Source organism: Uloborus diversus, chromosome 2 (assembly GCF_026930045.1).
Source record: "Uloborus diversus isolate 005 chromosome 2, Udiv.v.3.1, whole genome shotgun sequence".
NCBI classification, from domain to species: Eukaryota; Metazoa; Arthropoda; class Arachnida; order Araneae; family Uloboridae; genus Uloborus; species Uloborus diversus.
In genome coordinates, this window is record NC_072732.1 from 199,138,177 (window position 1) to 199,159,710 (window position 21,534).

The 21,534-nt window shown below is 34.7% G+C and overlaps 1 protein-coding gene across 1 annotated transcript in view; it reads right to left on the reverse strand.

The window, feature by feature from the left end:
- Window positions 1–21,534, reverse strand: part of LOC129216754 (uncharacterized) — a 174,281-nt gene that overhangs the window by 120,353 nt on the left and 32,394 nt on the right. The window contains exons 6-9 of the mRNA XM_054850971.1: window positions 18,910–19,062; window positions 17,874–17,984; window positions 17,230–17,397; window positions 1,266–1,328 (exon numbers count right to left, since the gene is read on the reverse strand). Coding sequence (XP_054706946.1) covers window positions 1,266–1,328; window positions 17,230–17,397; window positions 17,874–17,984; window positions 18,910–19,062 — 495 coding nt within the window. The remainder of the gene's footprint in view (window positions 1–1,265; window positions 1,329–17,229; window positions 17,398–17,873; window positions 17,985–18,909; window positions 19,063–21,534) is intronic.

The following is a 21,534-nucleotide window of genomic DNA, read 5'->3' on the forward strand; positions in this document are numbered from 1 at the left end:
AATAGAGGTGTCCCTTTTCCGGAGGTAGATGAATTCATGCATGCTATGCAAACTTAGTATAATTTCATTATGAACGTAAACTAATAACATTTAAGAACAATTATTAAAATTGTTTCCCACATTATATATTAAACAAAGTTCAGAACTATTCAACCTGGAAAAAAAATTACAATTATATCAAAATTTTTTTAGTAACAAAGTTTTGTAACTGATTTTCATTCATTACAAATTTGAATTAAAGTGTTACATGGATTTGCTGTAAGACATGTAATTTCTTATACAAAGCTTGTCATGGGCCTCACGCCAACTATCGGGGCTTAAGCCCAATTGAAAAAAATCATGAAAGGGAAAAGCATGAATGTTAGCCTCAACAAGAATTTTAGAATACTTTTATTTGTCTAGTAATGTCAAAACGAACTTTTACCAAATAATTTTTGGACAAAAAGAGAGCCTTGAATTCCTATTAATTCGATACTTCTAATCCATTTATACATGATTTTCTTGTCATTTTTCTCTTAGACTGTCGTTAAATAGAGTGTCTTTTAATGAGAGGCAAATGCATGGAGGTCCCTAATTTAAGGACTTCCTTTTTCACCGCGGCGTGCATCTAATTCAGTCTACTTTCGCTCGAACCAGACCAAACAGTAAACTCTTTCCCCACATCAACTCAAATCAGTTTTTTCTTTTTTTTTTAGAAGCATAGGAAAGAATTATTGGCATTCTGCCAATAGCGTTCCCAGTTTTTGTAGGAAGAGAACAATTGTGGATTAGCGTTTTAACTAACATCTCTGCGAATTAAATTCGAGCAAAGACGAGACTGGGCGCATGAGGTTTTCCGAAAATTTACCAATCTTTGGGCACCTCGAACATTTCTCAGTTCACTTTTGTTGTCGAGAAGATACGGTTTCAGGCAGACAAACGCGACAAATCATTCCTCATTTTCTTAACGATTTTATGTTGTTACACCAGATGAAACTGATGAGCTGTTTTCTCCTGAAATTAACTTTTCTATCAAGAGTGCGTTTTTTGTAAATCATTTTTGCATTAAACTGATGAAAATTTCTACGGCACATTCAGTAAATAACTGTTTAATGCAAATTTCTTCCACTTTTTTTTTTTTTTTGCTCCTACATTCATTCATTTGCAAATTAGACGCAGAAAAGAAGAGCGTAAGTTTTGGAGGCCAGTGTATTATAGATCTACGCATCTTAAACTTAAAATTAATTTTTATTTAACTGTTATATGTGAGAGAATAAACCCCTTACCCGCGCAGCTTCCTTCGCCTTGAAAAATTTCGGTCGCAATTGTCGCATTAGTAGCTGGTGCAACTGAAAATAAGAAAAAATAAATGATAAAAATCTGTATGTGTGTATTTCAAACCTATTTATAATTTAAACAAATGTAACTAAAATCTTTTTGAAATGATTTAGTTACTATACAAATCTTCCTATTTTAATAAAATACACAAATCACTTTTTGTAGCGAACTCGTTTCAGTAGATAATGAAACTTGCCGTGTTTTTAAAAATAAATACAAATACTTTCGTGTAAGATAAATGCGACAAATACAACCAATGAAAGGTTTATGACAAATTGTGCGCTTGTTTATGATTCAGTTGGCTCTAGTTTTTGAAAATTTATCCATCTAACTTATAAAAAATTTGCAGAAAAAAAATCAAGGTAAATATTTAATTTACGTTTTAATTACACAGCCTATTTTGGGAATGAATTGAGAAATGTCATTTTTTTTCGTTTTCTCAAGCAAAAGCTCACGAAAAAGTACTCCAAATTACCTCAGAGTTCAAATGACAATTACTATATAACTAAAAGGAGTTTCTATGCACCTGGTGTGTAGTAGGTCTTCAAATTACTCTGCCAGGTGGTAGGAATTCCACAGTGTTAGTTCCTCTCTTGTTGTGCGGGTCATCATTAGCATCATGGATATCAAATTCAGAACATATGTTCAAGTCATTGCGCTTAGAGAACACTTCCAAGTAGGGTTTCCAATCTCAAAATAGCAAATCCCGCATGATATTTAGCGGGATTGAGGACAAAATCCCGCGGGATTTATAATTTCGCAAAGTTCTGGACATACAAACGTTTTCCAACTTTTGCCACTCATAAAACGACTATTTTACCAAGCATCATCTGAAGTTTGAGTCACCTTCTTCTCTGCAAGATTAGCAAGAAAAATTTTGTGTCTCATATGACGAACGGTGGTTTACCATTTAAGGGCACAATAAAAATAGAGCATAATTTTCTGAGAATGAATTGGTTTTCTCATTCGAGATTTCAGTTTATACGTTTAGCAATTGTGAAAATGCGTGTAATTTAAAAATATTTTCGAAACCATCACTAAATTTTTAAATTCAGAAAATTATGCTTTAGAAAAAATAAAAAGAGTGTATTACAGATTACAATATCCACTGAATGCAATGCATCCTGAATGCAATGTTGTAGCACTTCTGGAAGCTTAAGGAAATGCACTCAAAACCTTTCATACACCATTTTTCTCCAGAGAAGAAAGCAATGTAAAATATGACATTATTTATATATTCGGCACGATTCTAAAAGAGGCGACAGATACTTAGATGAAACACAGAATGATTCACATGACAATGCAGTAAGTTAAGCTGCTCAAAGTTTTGAATGTCTCGGTCAATGGAGAGGCCAAATTAGCGAAGTTATCCAAAAACTTTTACTGAGACTGCGACTTGGTGAAACCAAGCAGCACTCACCCCTTGCTGCAATGAATCAAATGCAATGATGCAATGACCAAAGTTTTTGAAGCAACAAGGGTATTCTATTCTCAATGCAAGTTAAACTGAATACAGTCAAACACACATCCAATAGCCTTCGTTTTTGTCCAAAATCTGCAGTTCTTAAGAGAGAAAAAAAAAAAAAAAAAAAAACAAGCATAAGAGTAAAAAATCTATTTCAGAAGGTGATGAAGTTAATGGAAATCATTCGCAAAATGTCCACAATTATTTAATCTCAGAAAAAACAGCTGCAGTGGAGCCACAGCAAAAGTTTTCATGAAGCGCATTATAATTTGGGCAAAAATCCTTCATTGGACTTATTTAGGGCAAATTTTTGCGTTCCAAACAATAATTGCTAATTGCGATCTAACTTTTTAATGCTCTGCAATCAGTGTACGGAATTCAAAAACTTACTAATTCAACTAACAAAAGCATGCCTTCCTAAAAAGAACAACTTTTTCTGTTTTTAGAAGAATTAAGTCGATCCCGCGGGACTGACCCCTTACAATCCCGAAATTTCGCGGGACTAAAATCGGCACGGGTTTAGAAATCCTACTACCTAGACGCATAGCAAATGGGTACAATAAGTGGCTTGAGTTCAGCATGTGTCGGAAGGGTATGGAAGCAGTTTCAGACAGCCATGAATGCTAGAACCAACCACACTAGAAAATGCGGACAAAAAGGATCAACTTCGGCTCCTGACGACAAAACTTTACAATGAATGAGTGTTATAAATCCTTGATTATCCATTTTTGATCTGTACAGGTCCATGGCGGCAGCTTGTGTCAATATTCTGCTTTCAACAGTGCGATAATGGCATTTGGAAAGCGTACGAAGAGGACGTTGACCGTAGAAGAAGCAGCTTTTCACGTCTCGTATGAAGAAAAAAAGGTTGCAATGGGCACAGAAATACAGAATGGGGACTGAGAAGGTTCTCTTTTCTGACGAAAGAAAGGGTACCTCTCAATCTGTACCAAATCAACCGTGCACTCAAGTATCCAACCAAAAAAAAAAAAAAAAAAAAAAATTGGTGTTGCTTCATTGCTTTGGAGGAGAAATTTCTTGTTCCCGAAGAAGGAATAAAATAAGGAACAGTGCCAGTTACGAAGTCATATTGACCCAAAAAGGTTTTCCAATTATGTCTAAACTGTGGCCGAAAAGACATTTCGTTTTCCAACGAAACATCGCATGATACCATATCAAAAAGAATAAAAAATTTCTGCTTAAAAAACAAACTCACTGCACTGAAGTGATCCGGTAATTCACCGGACTTAAATCTGGAAAAAGGTTTGTGGGCTATCGTCCAAAAACGGCTTCATAATTTTGACTGCCCGACGACGGACAAGCTATTTTCAGCTATTATTGAGATTTGGTTTGGAGATGCTGAAACTAAAACTATTCGGGCCAGCCTACTACATTCCAGGTCAAAACGGGTCAGATGTAACAAGCTCTCGTGGAGGTCAAATTATTAGTTTTAAACATATTCAACGAAAATGTAAATACAACTAAATTTTATGCAAAATAATGCATTTCTCAATTGCCACAATACTGTATTTGTTTAATTTAAAAAAAAAATTCAATTTAATCTCATTAGGAAAATGCGTTGAAAATAAGGACGACTGTGGGTAAGGATTACTTCCAGCAAGGTTAAAGACCAAAATAAATAAATAAATAAATAAATAAATAAATAAATAAATAAATAATAATTTGAATTTTCACATTTTGAATTCAAATTATGTTTTTCGCAATCACGAGTGTGTGTGTGTGTAGGCGTGCGTGCTTATGTGTGTGTAGGAGGTATGTGTATGTATGCAGGTGTTTGTGTCTGTGCAGGTATGAGTGTGTGGGTAGTTGTGTGTAGGTGTCTGTATGTGTGTGTGTAGGTGTATGTATGTGTTTGTACGTGCGTGTATGTATGCATGTAAGTGTAGGATATTGACGCAACCTGGAGACGGTTTTCGCTAGAGGAGCAGCATCGTGAGGCAGCCGGTCGACGGTGATGCTGCAGAGGGTGCTGGTGAGAAAATAAAATCATAGGACATAAGAACAGTCAAATGAAAGCAATTGTGACTGCTCAAAAAAAAAAGGTACCCTCAAACTAAATAAATAAAAATAAAAACGTAGTAAACCACACATTTGATAAACTCAAGAACATTATAAAAAATCATGTTTTCTGCAATGAAAAGGAGAAATATCAATCTCGGTTTGTTCTGTCTGTTTCAATCATTAGCATGTCATCAAAGCATGTAAACTTTTTATAAAAAACCCTTCTGGGATACATATCTTGCTGAATATGCTTTGGTCGAATTCATTGCTAAATAACACTGAAAAACAAAGTTAAATGAATTTTCTGTTCCTCAATATACGTTGGGCGTTTCTTTTAGATTTCAAGGTGCTGAAAATGAATATGTTTGCAGAAATTTTTTTATCACGCTCCAATTTTAAGGAATTTCATTTATACGTACTGGATTATATAGGCTATCATATAGCAGTTATAAGTTTACAACATCTTTCTTTTCGCTGCATTTGATCCATAGACACATTTTTTTACTTATCACAGCAATAGAGTATATAATAAATTATTTTCAAATAAAAAGTCTTTTCATCCATAAGCTCATTATTTTTTGCATTGAATAAGGCGTTCCCTATAACGCCGAAACACGGGTCTTCTGTAATTTACAAATTTGTGCTTCTTCTAACGTTGTTTGGTCTTACTTTACTGTTCAGCACAAAGGCATTTATTTATCTTATCGTAACTGAGTAGGTTTAGATTTAAAGACCAATTTCGCGTTTAGTTAAATTAGTGTTCAACTCACGTGAATTGTCAGTTACGTTAGGTAGTAGTTTAATAGGAGGCCCCGACTTCAAAAGGTTATTAAAAATTAAGAGGTCGTATATAATTAGTTAGGTATTAAAATAATTCATCGTACGGTAATAAAAATCAGTGTTTAATTTATAATTGGGTGTTTAGTTTAGTAGATTTTTGTACAGGAATTGTAAAATAAATTTGATTTATACGTTTGGGTAAAAAATCGTATGTGAGTATGATCCATTATTTTTTACTTTTCAGTTCCTTTTTGTTTTTTGAAGTCGGTTCTTCTTTTCTTATTTGAAGATAATTTATTTTTTGCTTTTAAGTGGTGTAAATATAAAATAAGTACGTAGGATAGAGTATGTGGTTCACTCTTTACGTACATCTCGAGTGAGAAAGCACAGGAGTCTGAAAACAGCTAAGATGAACAAAATATAGAAAGAAAAAGAGCACTGTGTCTCGAGATTTCCGAAGACTGTGAAGAAATGCTTTTTCAAATGCGCAATTATTTACAAAGAAAATTGTCTTCAACATCAGTTTGACTTTATTAAAGTATGCTTTCCGAAAACAATTCATGAGTCACTAAAAATCAACCTAAATCGCTTTGACTTTGCCCATAGAATTTGAAGAGTTTTCTTGATTTTTCAAGGATTCCAGCTTCAGATACTGATTTGATAACCTTGAGATCACCTGGGAAATATATAACTTTTCAAACGAGAGAAAAAAAAAAGAATTTTCCAAATTGGTCTATGTGTGTTTGAGTTTACAGGGGACATACATAAAAAGATTCTGACGAATTGAGAACGTCCTTTTTGAAGTCGGTTAAAAAAAAGAAAAATTCTTAATGCGCATAAAATTTTATACAATTGGCACTAAAAACTGATCTTTGTTCCTCTACAGGATTTATTCGTGCGTTAATCTAGTTAGGAAAATCATTGACATTTAAATGGCTCTAACTATTTTATATTTCACAATATAAAGGTCACATAACTCGTGAAAAAAAATCACATTTCTCTTTACTAAGCCCCGTTATAGATCAATACCACGCTAGAAACAGAGTATCTACTGTGATGTTGTATATGGGGCATTCCAAGGTATTTTTGACATATAGAGTCCGTAACGTGACCTTTTTTGCCATAACTTTTTAATTTACTGTTTGATTAGCATATTATTTTATTTTGATCTTTTCCTACCAACACACCAGCTCAAATTAAAATAATTTGCAAATCAAACGGTAAATTAAAAAGTTATGGCAAAAAAAGATCACGTTACGGACTCTACATAATGTCAAGAATACCGTGGAATGCCCCATATATGAAGATCAAAATACTACTAGAACAATGTACTAAATGAATTTCCTGTTTGCTTCAGAAGAGTTTTTATTCAAAAATTGCTATATGACTACGAATGATTAATGCCGGGGGAATAGTTAGGGATGAGGGTACTCCCCCAAAGGAAGAGTCCCCTAAAAAGGAAAAATGCCCCTCAAAATACCCTCCCTCGCCCATAAAGGGGCACCCCTGACTAATATTAATGCTTTATGGTACTTTCTTTACCACTGAGTAAAGAAAGTACCTTTGTTTTATGGGGGCACTTTCTTTAGGCAATGGATTTTATATTTAATCGCTTGATATTGAAATTGAATGAAGTTTATTGTTTTTTGCCCATAACTTTTTTCTAAAGAACAAATATGGTGAAGCAAAGGTTTGGGTCTTAAGTTAGATCCCTTCTATGCATTAAACAAAAAAACAAACAAACGAAAAAAAAAAAACATAAAAATCGTTTCTTTAAGCGAGACGCTATGAGTTTACAAACAACAAAGCGCGAGTATGAAACTTATTTTATAATTCTAGTACAAAAATCAACTAAACTAAACACCCAGTTATAAAATAAACACTGATTTTAATTACTATACGATGAATTATTTTAATACCTAAATAATTATATATGATCTCTTAATTTTTTATAACCTTTTGAAATCGGGGCCTCTTATAAACTACTACATAACGTAACTGACAACCCACCTGAGTTGAACACTAAATGAACTAAACGCGATATTAGTCTTAAAATCTATCCTCTCCCTCGATTTCTCCAGGATACCTTATACCCGGACTTAAAGACCATTACACGACAGGGAGAAGTATACCGTTTCAAACAGAAAAAGAATTTTCCTTATCTGTACAGGCGTCTTCTAGTATTCGGGGAGTATAGTACATAAAAAATTCCAACTAAGTCTGTAAATTAATATTACCCTAACTGTAAATTAAGCTGACGGCTTCATGAAATATCAAATCTAGAATACTAGTCAAACTTCAGGAATCGGACGCCAGTTACGATATATTTATTAAGGAACATGAATTTAATCTTCGGAGGGAGCGGCGGGGGAATTTTTGTCTTAAATTCCCCTTGAATTTAACACTAAATATATTTCAAAACTGAAATTAAAAAAAAAAAACTTTGATGATAAATGAAGTTATTTATTAGCAAAAAAAAAAAAAATAATAATAAATAAATTAATTCAACTATTTTCTTAGCAAAATGCATTTAATTTACTGATTTGTTACATGAGTAAGAAATACATTAGTAAGACACAATTAAAATGAGCAGGCGGCGCCGTGAAAATCAAACCCCGATGCGAGAGAATTATATACGTAGGGTCTGGTGGGGGAAAGTGGTCAATGGGGTAAAGTGGTCATACGACAAATAAATGGCTATAGCTTGGAAATAAACGTTCGAATGAATGTGAAACTTTTATCTTCGAGTAAAGCAGTTAGAAACTACATTTTGAGTACAAAATTTTACAACTGGCAAAATTTTATTTGGTAAAAAAAAATATTTTGCGTGAACATGAAAAATTTTAAAATCTAAACACCTATTTTAACATTCTTGGGAAATTTTGTTTGTTAGAATTAGGAACAGATTGACTGTACAGGAAGCTACCTACATTTCTCAAGAACTCTTACTCATTAGCAGTTAGCGGAATCTATTTTAGATAATTTTTTAGAACAATTTAAGTAAGATGGGGTAAAGTGGTCATAATATTAGGCTTAACGAATATTGTTCTTCTAGTGTCACTTAAGCTTTAGGTATAAGGCAGATACAAATTAAATATTAATTTTACTCAATATGTATTGTTTTTACAGTAAACGGGGTTAAATATACGAGTATATGCGTATATATACACATATACACTCGTGTAGACATGTACATAGACGTATTCACATAAATGCGCCAATAAATACATATATGAGTATCTGCAAGTATTTTTATGCATACAGCTATACATTCTACTATACACGTATATGCTCGCTTATACTCGTATATATAAGAACACTTATATACTCAGCTAGACACGTATATACGCGTACGTACTCGAGTAGACACTTACATACAAGCATATGATGTAAAAGTATACAGGGTGAGTTTACATTCTTGAGTAAATTAATAAAAGGTGTTAGAGAAGAGGAGAAGAAGTAAGAGTTAATAAGGAACATATGGTCACAAACACAATGCTGACGCGCTACATGCACGCAAAGTGAGAAATTGATGGATGCAAAAAAAGTCACAAATTTCTCTCTCTCTCTCTCTCTCTCTCTCTCTATATATATATATATATATATATATATATATATATATATATATATATATATATATATATTATATTAGGACTTAAGAAAGTTTTAAAGCGATTGATGAAATTTACGGCCTTTAGCTGTAATACATGCGTCGTATTCACAGATCCCTCTCTGTTGCAATAACGAGACTTTTGAAAAACTTTCATCATCCGCTGCGCCTTTGATGCGACGCGTGTATTAGAGCTACTACAGACCGTAACTTTCAACAACTGCTCTAAATATTTCTTAGAAACTAAAATGTTAGGTAAAATCATCTTTGTGCAACAAATTTGTGCCCTGCTTTGCCTCCTGGCTTTGTGTGCATGTAGCCCGTCAGTGATTATAACTTCCTTATGATTCTTTGCTTCTTATCCTCCCCTCTCACACCCCTTTGATTTTTGCCCAAGAGCTTAGATTCACTCTGTAGGCCGACATGTATATAAGCGTATATTCTCGTGTATACATACATGTACTGGTGTATACACGTTAATGTACGTATATATGTCTATACAGGTATATAATCGTGTGTACACGTATACATGTGTATATACTCGTGCTTCCATATTATATATACGTGAGTAGACACGTACAAAGACGCACTGGATGTATCCACGAATTAACTCGTGTATACCCGTATATGTATGCATGTACACTTATAAATGCGTATATACGTCTACTATACACATATATACTCAAGTATGCACGTATTTTCTCGAGATACAAGTACATGCGTGCATATAATGTTCGTTTATACTCGTAATTACTCGTATATACACGTGACACGTACGTATACGTGACACGTATATACATGTGACACGTATGTAGACACGTATACACTCCTGTAGGTAATCAAGTATACATGCTTATATACTCGTATATACACGTATATACTTGAGTAGGCACGTGCATGCATGTACCTGATGTATACATGTATCTACTCAAATAGGAACGTGTTTACTCGTGTATAACACGACACGTATATATTCGTGTATACAGGCATGTACTCGTGAATATACTTGTAATTATAAAAACAATTGAAATATACAAGTATTAGGGTTCTTTATAATGGTTTTGCTACTATTTTTAACTATGACCACTTTACCCCATGCTATGACCACTTTCCCCCACCCCATGGGGTAAAGTGGTCATAAAAACATAGGGAAAAGAAAGTGCTATAAAACTACGAAAATCAATATTTTTCTTCTTAAAATTCAATGTACCGTGTTCTTTAATAATGCAATGTAAAATAACAACAAAAAAAGTTGAACTGTTTAAAGAATTTGCTTCATTTATTATCCACCTAAGTTGAAAACCTACGATTTTATGACCACTTTACCCCACCAGACCCTATTGTTCAAAACAAGATACCTCCGTCGGAAAAAATGCACCGTTCACGCCAAAACCACATGACCTCCTGTGACGTATCGCGCAGTGACGAAACTGGTCTACATAGCCACAACGTGTGAAATTTAAAGTTTCTTAGATTTCTCCGAGATCCCTCAACAGATCCAGACAAAATTGACATGGGATCATCTGGGAAGCATACCCTTCCAAACAAAAAAAGAATTTTTCAAATCGGTCCAGTATCCTTATATATTATTTCTGTAGCCTATTTTTGGTTTCTACGCCAGATTTTCTTCAATTCTTGATCGATTTCTTTGATTAACACCTTATTTTAAAGCTTATGGTGCTGGCTATTGACGAAAAATAGACCCACGGTCTAAAAATTGTTTTTTTTTCGGCCGAAAAACCTGTTTTAAAGAACCAGAATGAGGTTTTCGGTTAAACTTATAACTTTAATTTGCACTATGACCGACAGAGCTGAATAGCTTGATCGGCAGAGCGTTCTCTTCGTAACCAGGAGAATGCGTGCTCGGGCCCACGTCCGGACAATCTGGATCAAAAAAATAGAGAAATATCGCGCGATGCATGAACACTTAATGAAGTGAATAACAAATATGAGGGAATAGACGAAATGATAAGGAAACGCTCCTTGCTGTTATGAAAACGTGATGTGACTTTGTGCTAAATTACTTCTGAATTGTACGGTTTTTTCTTTTTTTAAAGCTTTGACTCTGGTAAGAAAGTCAAGCATAATGTAAGCGAAAATATAAGTAACAGGTTTAAGATTTCAGACTACAATATAGAATTGTTTTTTGTTCAGAAAAAAATAATAAGTCGTATACTGAAATATATATTATTCTAATGAGTTTTTGACTCTTTGTACAAATAAAAAAAATACTACCTCAATTTGAAGGGTAAAATATATATTTTTTCTTCTTTTTGCAAAAAAACAAATGGCTTATCATATTTTTACTACATTCCAAAAGCTACGCTTAAAAAAGAGCATAGTTCAATTTATTTTGTATCTTAACCGTGCTGTTAAATGATGAACACGTGCTGCCATCTAAGTCATAACGGTTCAAGCAGCCTGCGGTAACAAATTGTAAAAATTTTCAAAAATAAAACCATTTTTCTTCAATATTTTATCTTATATATTATTCCCCTCTCATTTTAAAACTTATCAGTCTGGCTAATGACAAAAAATAGACTTACGGTCGAAAAATCAAGTTTTCGAAAACGCCCCTAGCTGTTTCAAAACCTTGATGGAGCCTGTAGTTCTAATGCATTTTTTTAAAACAAAAGTATAATGCAGTTCCAATTTTTTACGTCGCTTTCGGCAAAAAGAAAAAAGCCTGTGGGGGTGTGTTTATATTTTAATAAAGCTTTAAAGAACTGGACTTAGTTGTTCGGTTAAATTGATAAGTTTTTTTTCGGTAGAGCGTTCGGCTATAAACTATCTGAACTTCGGGCAAGCTTGGGCTGTCCGACATAATATCAAATTTATATTAGTATTACGCATTACATGTACTCATAACATACACACGTAATAAAATAAATGCAGTGGGAATACTACTTGGTGTTTCGACTCATTTATGCAGGCTACAGTTGTCATTTGGATAAGTTGACTGTTAATCGAAGAGTGTTCTTCATTTTTTTAAGCTTTGACTACATCCGGACCACTCAGCATAATGTAAGCATAAAAAAATGTTAGATTTACCTAAAGGTAATCTAACACTTCTTTATCATTTTCACCTTTCATTGTTTGCTGAAATGTAGATGTTTCTAATAGCAGTGTTCGACCTTTTGTACAAATGAAAAAATACTACCCCAAATTAAAACTACGAGTTTCACCCAGTAAACCATTATTTTTTTATTCGCGCGAATCCTTATATATTATTTCTGTAGCCTGTTTTTGGTTTCTACGCCAGATTTTCCTCAATTCTAGATCGATTTCGTTGATTTACACCTTATTTTAAAGCTTATGGTGCTGGCTACTGACGAAAAATAGACCCACAGTCTAAAAATTAATTTTTCAGCTAAAAAACCTTTTTTTAAGGGATTAGAATGAGGTTTTCGGTTAAACTTATAACTTTAATTTTCGCTATGACCGACAGAGCTGAATAGCTTGATCGGCAGAGCGGTCTCCTGGTAACCAGGAGAATAAGTGTTCGGGCCCACGTCCGGACAATCTGCATCAAAAAATTAGAAAAATATAGCGCATCACATGAACACTTAATAAAATGAATAACAAGTATGAGGGAACAGAATAAATGAGAAGGAAACGCTCCATGCTGTTATGAAAACTTGAAGCTACGTGGTGCTAAATTACTTCTGCATAATATTTTTTTTTTTTTTGTTTGTTCGTTTTTAAAGCTTTTGCTTCAGTAAGAAAATTAAAGATTTCAGACTACAATAGAATTGTTTTTTTGTTCAGAAAAAAAAATAATAAATCGTATATTGAAATATATATTCTTCTAATGAGTTTTTGACTTTTTGTACAAATAAAAAAATTACTACCTCAATTTGAAGGGTAAAATATATATTTTTTCTTCTTTTTGCAAAAAAACAAATTGCTTATCACATTTTTACTACATTCGAAAAGCTACGCTTAAAAAAGAGCATAGTTCAATTTATTTTGTAAATTAACCGTGCTGTTAAAATATGAACACGTGCTGCCATCTAAGTCATAACGGTTCAAACAGTCTGCGATAACAAATTGTAAAAATTTTCAAAAATAAAAACACTTCTTGGCAAGAAAAAAAATTTAAAATTAACTGTGTTTTTTTTTTTTTTTCCGGTAGAGCTTTCGGCTATAAACTGTCTGAACTTCGGGCCAGTTCGGGCTGTCCGACATAATAGCAAATTTACAGTAATATTACGCACTACATGTACTCATAACATACAACAGATAACACACGTAATAAAATAAATGCAGTGGGAATGCTATTTGGTGTTTCGACTCCTTTATGCAGGCTACAGTTATCATTCAGATAAGTTGACCGCTAATCGAAGGGTGTTCTTCCTTTTTTTTTTTTTTTTTTTAAAGCTTTGACTCCGTCCAGACCACTGAGCATAATGTAAGCATAAAAAAAAGTATTAGATATACCTCAAAGGAATCCTTTTTGTGCCGAAAAACATTTTCATTGTATGCTGAAATGTAGATTTTTCTAATAGCAGTGTTCGAACTTTTGTACAAAATGAAAAAATACTACGCCAAATAGAAGATACGAGTTTCACCCAGTAAATCTTTAACTATTTATTCGAATACGATATAAAACATTAAAATTTTTATCAACTTCATTAGTAAGAAATCATTTTCTACTCCTCTGCTTTCGGCTGAAAAAAAAAAAAAAACATTTTGTCTACGTTCGAAAAATTACACTTAAAAGACAGACTCAGTTGAACTGGTTTTGGTTTTGAATTTTAAGTGTTCAATTAAATAAAAACAAGTGCGGGCTTTTAAGCCGTACAGGTTAAAGAAGCCTGCTATGGGAAATTGTTGAATATTCAAAAATAAAAACACTTATTTTTTCAACCGAATTTATTACTTTTCTAGAATGTTTGTTTCAATCGCTACGTGAGATCTTCCTCATTCTTTAATCAAATTCCATGTTTTACGAATAATTTTAAATCGTATCATGCTGGCTAATGACAAAACATAGACGCATGATCTTATTATATTTTTTTTTCGGCAAAAAACTTTTTTACTGTGTTTTATTACGTATTCCTTCAATGAATAGCATTCGAAAATGAAGGCACAGTTGCTAGGTTTGTTGGAGCGTCGTACTGTTAACCAGAATGGCGCCAGTTCGAATCCGTACCACTAAATATCTCTTTAATGTTTCTTTTTTTCCGTCAGATGCTCACATGGGCAGGACTGTATTTGCCACAACCTGTTTTTTCACATGCAAAATTACTGATTTTTCACGTGTCACTCAGCCACACTTTTAATGATATTTATATTTGCATTGAAAATACGTACAACCAAAAGGGGAGCGATGATCAAATTATCACAACGTTGTATTTAACGAGATTTTGTTACTGATGTCTTCAAATTACATGCCTTTTCTTGTGCGCTTGCTTTTTTCCGTTTACTTTTCTCGGTTTTTCTTCATAATATTCTTTCTTTGAAATTTTTAAAGAGATAAATGCCTTATGAAACGATTGGAAGTTCCGCACGGGTCGACTAGTTCTTGAAGTAATACGAAAACACACATAAAAAGCCGCAAGCCGAAATCATAATCTCCTTTTTTGAAGTCGGTTAACAAGAGAATAGAAACCGAATTCACTTTGATAAGTTTTAAGTTTGCGATGTTGAGCAGATGGTCGCACACGATTACGGTAGTTGAAGTTGTCTTTCGGTACGTGGAAATGCCCTGCCATCAGTTCCCATTGCCTATTTTCGGATATTGAAAGAATATTACGAAACTATGAAGATATTGCTTCATGAAATCGACTGCTCACATCATAATTGGAGCATATGTAAAGTTTCTTAAATAATTGCCATTCTCATTTGTCTACAACTTGATTATACAAAATACAGCAATTTTCTGAGCAAATGGGACTGCAGAGCAAATCATGAACATAATATCAAAAAGAAATGGCCAGAGCGCAAACAATATATTGCACGTGAAAACAAAAATCCAAAACGTTCCTATAATTGATTAAAAAATAGTTTCCCATCTCCACACAAAATTGAGATCAATGAAGAATTTTGTTGAAACAATGGATAAAAAAGGGTGTAGTTTTCAATATTTGCAGGAACAATTCCACTCACAAGGAGGGTATTTTCATTGATCCACAAATTAGAAATCTTATGAAGGACCAAAATTTTGAAGCTAGTTTAAGTGATTTAGGGAAAATAGCATGACTTGGTTTGTAAAATGCTGTGACACAATTCTTAGGGAATAATAGAAGTCCTAAATATGAAAAAGTAATTAAAGATTTATTAAAAAGTTACTGTTATTCAGTGTCATTATTTTTTTTTTTTGGGGGGGGGGGGCATCTCACTTAAATTTTCCCCCTGAAAGTATGGAAGTTGTGAACGGAGAGCATGCGAAGCGCTTCCACCAGGATATTTCTACAATTGAAGAGCGATATCAAGGACAATTCACTCCTAATATGCTCGGGATTACTGTTGGAATCTTATAGGCTCTGTCACAAACTCCTCTAATAAGAGAGTATCTGCAGTTAAGGCATTTCCAGTATGAAATTTAAGAATTTTTTTTACAAATATCATTACTTTTTCTTAGAAAATCTTTTATTCTTCCAAAACTCTTTAAGTAATATATATATATATTTTGTGTTTTATATTAGTTTCAAGCTTTGTAATTGTTTGTATAAAGTGGTGAATGACAATTGTACATGTGTTGAATAAATGTCATTAAATTGTGATTTGGGGCCGTGGTAGCCCAATCGGTAGAGTGTCGGATTCGGGGCCGGAGGGTCCTGAGTTCGAACCTCGATGGTCGAAGACCCACCGTCGTCATTAAAGGGGACTGGGCGACGTTAAATATGCTCGTGGTCTCAATGTCCTCCAAGTGAAACGATACCTCTGGGGGTGTATAGTAAAAATGGAGAAAAAAAGAAATGTATAGTAAAAAAAGGAGTTAATAGCTACCTGGAGGTAGTGAAACGATACCTCCAGGTAGCTATTAACTCCTGGACTAGTTCAAAATTCTAATTAACTGTTCGATCCGGTGGTGGTGCTGCCATCTATCGGTATATAAAATAATGGAGGCAAGGCACTTCGTATGCAGTCCTCGACATAAATACAGTTGTAGTCAGTTGTGACTCTGAATAGGAATAGGAAATTGAGATTTTAAAGATTTTGAATTTTTCAGAAATCTGTGGATGATGGAATACTTTTATTCTCATTCTTTTTCTACACCCCCTAAAACATAAAAGCCACCACTTACACATTGAGGAGCAGAAACCTTGTTTGCCAGTGTAATCAAAAGGAGGAAGTAAAGTTACTAGAGCGTTTAATTTTATATTATTAAGAAAAACAATTCTATAGCAGTCTTACATTTGATCTTGGGATGGAAAGGGGTGTAAGTAAAGAAACAAAATGGTATTCCGATTGAAGAATTGGAATCAACTAATCAATATATGTTTTAATTACATTGTCATAGTTACTAATAATAAAGCTGAAAGTCTGGATCTCTGGATGTCTCGATGCATGTATCTCTGTGACGCGCATAGCGCCTAGACCGTTCTGCCGATTTTCATAAAAGTTGGCACAAACTTAGTTTGTAGTATGGGAGTGTGCACCTGAAAGAGATTTTTCAAAAATTCGATTTTGTTCTTTTTCTATTCCAATTTGAAGAACGTTTTACCGAGCAAATTGTCATAACATGGACGAGCAAATTACAATAACGTGGACGAGAAAACTACCATAACACGGGCAAGCAAATTAACATAGCAAATTGGCGAGAAACTCATCATCCATTTTGTAAATATACAGGTGAACCAAAAGACCTTTTAATTTTCTACTACTGGCAAAGCCGTGCGGGTACCACTAGCAATCAAATAATAGCGCTAACTTTTTAAATGAAACTTTTTTTCAACCATCAGTTGCTTGACGCTATTACTGCACAAAATGTTTATATTTGTTCATTTTAAACTACTTAACTACCAAGAACTCCAACTTGTTCGGAATGTTTTTTTTTTTTTTTTCAATCAAATTCTTACAAACTCACTTTTTTTAATGGAGCAGATGTAACCTTTCTTGTCAACACAAGCGATGTCATTCCATTTCATATTAGATGTCATCAGCTCAGCACAGTTTTCCATTTCAAAATTCGGCTCTCCAGGGTTCCAGTTTAACCAATCCAATTCACTCTTGTCAGCCCAAGCGAAATCTTTTCCTTATACAAGAGGAAAACAAAAATTAAAACAAAAATGCACAGACACACAAATGGTAAATACACATACATTATTACTACATCATACTGTTACAAATTATTTAAATAGTTACCATTTTATGTGCTTCATTTGTTGTAATAATGCTGAATTATGCATTTGTTCCATTAATTTTCGCTCAAAACATCGTCATTCGTGAAACTATATCTATATGCTAATATTGCGTCTGTAGAAATTTATGATAAATTGCCAAGTTGGCACCGTTTTTTAGCAACTTATTTTTGGCTCCACATTTGGCGAGAAATATTTTCAAAAGAACGGAGTTTTCATTTAATTAGTTTCTTGAAGTGTGCAGGAGTTGTAACAACATATAAGTAAACAAAAATTTCCTTTTCGTGCAGAAGTCGAAGTACAACTTCCTGAAAGTTTCGGAACTATACTTGGAATGAAATTGAAATGCAAATTGAGCATCAGTGCTTACCTCCATGAAATCGTCTATGCAACCCAAAATAAAGTAGACCTTTGGTATAAATTACAAATTCATGTACAGCGTTTGATTCTTCTTCCGAATGAATGCTTGCCAAAGCTCCACCTGTAAAGAAGAGGATGCATACATATCATAGTAAAAAGTTGAAAGAAAATAAGCTAACCAGTTCTTTAAAGCAATCAATCCACTGAGAGAAAATGGATGTATATTTTTACTCTTTCAGTGAAAACTTTCAATCACAGTTAAGATAACGTTAGAGATTTTCGTGTCAGTCTTACTTCATAGAATATCGAGTTTTTTCTGTTTTTTCTTTTTCTTTCGAGAAAAGGAGCTTGCGTGGACGGACTGGGAAAATAGTGAGGGGTGTTGGTGAAGGAACGGAAGCTGCTGCGCTTCTCTTCGGAACACTGGAGAGTGCGCATGGCTTGCCGCGTGAGTACGTGTCATGGACCTCGGTCGAAAAGTGGGAGATACGAAAATGGAGCAGCACTTAGGGCCCCCGCATTTTGAGGAATCAAATACGCCGTGTTCGCCCGGTGATCAAGGGCGATTGGACTCTCCACTACGACAAAGCACCCACTCACACGTCGCGCGCCGCTGAAAAAGTTTTGGTCAAGTTAAACTTCACAACACTGCCGCAGTCACCCTACAGCCCCGACTTGGCTCCAAGTGACATTTCCCTCTTCCTCCGAATCAAGATAGGTCTGAAAGGGAAGCGATTCGTCTAGATCGGGGCAGCAAGGGGGAGACAGTGGTGACGTAACATGTGACATCACACCTTTTATATAACACTAGGTTTATTTAATGAAGTATGACATTGGGAAGGGAAGGTGGAATGGGACATTTTTTGCAACAAAGAGAGTAGGAAGTGAAAAAGCAGAATTTGGATGCCACAACTGAACTGTCCGTATACGCTTGCAACTCTGTCTTAGCCTTGTTTAGGGCATTATAACTTACAACTTCATTTGGCAACTTTTGCGGGTTTTTTTACCAGACAAAAAATTTTTGAATATTCTAATGTATATTTTACCTCTAAACATGCAGTCGAAATTAGCTTCATGCCAGCTAAGCATTTTCTCAAACTCAAAATAGTAACACATGTCCCCACCAAGGTCTCTCCACCCATCCGGTTTCGATGGGCACACAGATCCGATTATGGTTGGAGTTAGAGTCGTTGGAATATCTGAAAAAAAAATGTAAAAAAAATAATGTTGAACGTCATGACTTTGTGTACAATTTTTACGAAACCTAATGATCTAATGGTATAGATGGAAAGTGGAATAGAATGCCTCACTCATGGATTGATTAAGTTAAAGCAAACACTGTTTTGACATTTTTTCTGTGTAAATCTTGTCCATCTTGTTTACAAAACACTGGTGCAAGAAGTTAAGAGAATTTTCAGATTTTGTCAATTATTTCCAAAACTACTGGGCCGATTTTAATCGAATTTAGTATGTACATACACATTGAAACAATACAAAACAAATAACTATAAAAAGTTTTAAATACACACGCATGATCATTCATAACACTCGTTAGAGTCTGAGGGTATGAAAAAGCTGTTGCAAAATTGAACAATAAAATGGGTTAGTAGGGGGTATGGTCCCCTCTTACAGACATATAGGCCTTGCAGTGTGACTCCACACTTGAAATGAAGTAGTTTATGGGATCCTGGGGAAATTGCTTCCACTCGTTCAATAACGCTGTTCTCTGGCTATGGATGGTCCCCGGAGGGGTGCTGTGAGTTGATATTGCCCTTCCGAGAGCATCCCAGACATGCTCCATAGGATTGGAGTCAAGAGATCTACTTGACCAATAAATACAGTGAATATCCTCTCTTTCCAGAAATTCATCGACCAGAAGAGTTATGTGGTCTTGTGTTAATATCCATCAAAATTAACTCAGGGATAATAGCGCCGCTCAAGAGGGGATCATAGGGCTCCAAGACCACATCTTCATACCTCGCAACTGTCCCAGACCCTCTCTCAAGACATGGAGGGGCGGGTGGCGATTCACCATGTTGCCTGCCCAGACCGTCAAACCACCACCGCCATAATGGTCGATTTCGCTGATATTGGAGGGCAGGTAGCGGGTTCCTGCTTCTATCCAATGGACGTAGGACAATAATAGTTGGTTAAGCTGAACCGGGACCCGCTACTTGCCCTCCAATATCTGCGAAATCGACCATTATGGATGTTGGATGAGGAGGTCTGAGCAGGCATCATGTTAGATGGCTGCACTCCTTCATGTCTTTGAGAGAGGCTCTGTGACAGCTGTGAGGAATAGGGATGTGGTCTTGGAGCCCTATGCTCATCTTTTGAGGGCCCTCTGAAGAAGACAGCTCCTGCCTGTTAGCCCTGAGTTAATTTTAATGGATGTTAACACAAGGCCACCTCGAGCTCTTCTGGTCGACGAATTTCCTGAAGGGGAGGATATACACTGGATGGATTGGCCAAGCAAATCTCTAGATTCCAATCCTATTGAGCATGTCTGGGACTCTCTTGGGAGCGCAATAGTAACTCGCACTACCCTTTCAGGGACCCTCTATAGCCTGAGTACAGCTTTGTTGAACGAGTGGAAACAATTAACCCAGGGTCTCTTAAACTGTTTCATTTCACAAGTATGAAATTGTCTGTCTATACGTCTGTTGGAGGGGATCAAACCCCCAACTTGTTGTGCGATGAGATTAGATCCAATGAAGTTATCGCACGGATGACTAATTTAATAAGTGCCCTTTTGAGTTGCAGAGTAATTGGAGTCCTTTGCAGAAAACAATACCTTTGGTTGAAATTATATTTTTTTATTTTCTCCATGGTGATATAATACAATATCTTGACGAGCTATTTATATATGAAAAAGGAAATTGGAAAATAAGCTCTCTCGAAGCATAGATAATTTAGTAATATGCAAAACCATTGTTAGTAAATTTGGAATATGACTAATGAAGAGTCATTTATTTAATCGAGGTTCCATTAATTTAAACTTAAGATTTGCTGACTAAGTTTACAATTTTAAAAATGATGCGTAATTGAGAGCATGACGGCAAACAGCCAACTCGGTTGACCAAGAAACTAAAATATGGCGCCTTAAAAAAGAGAGAGCAACTGAGCTACAGAAGCAACATATATAGCCAGCCAGAGTCATTTGCATGGATTTCAAGACATGCATTTGAGATGCGCATTTCCCGATGTTAGCATGGTGGCCAATCAAATGAAAAAGGAACTTCGTCATTTCATGACGTAAGGCACGCACATGTCTAAGATCGGGAAATACGTTACAATAATTGCAATTGGCATTTGTGACTTTGCAAGATAAAAGAAAATAGGGATTTGATTAAAACCAAATATATCAAAATAAACGTAAATAATTGATAATATTATTTGGAATTCCCAACACAACTAACCCATTATTTGCTAAATTTTGCAATCGCTATTTCATACCCTCAGACTCTAACGAGTGTTATTTATGATCATGAGTGTGTATTTTAAATTTTCGATGGTTATTTGTTTCGTATTGTTTCAAAGTATGTACATACCAAATTTTATTAAAATCGGTCCAGTAGTTTGAAATAATTGACCAAATCTGGAAATTCTCTAAATTTTTTATACTAATGCATATTGTCCGTGTTGTTGTTACTGATCTTAACTGGACTAAC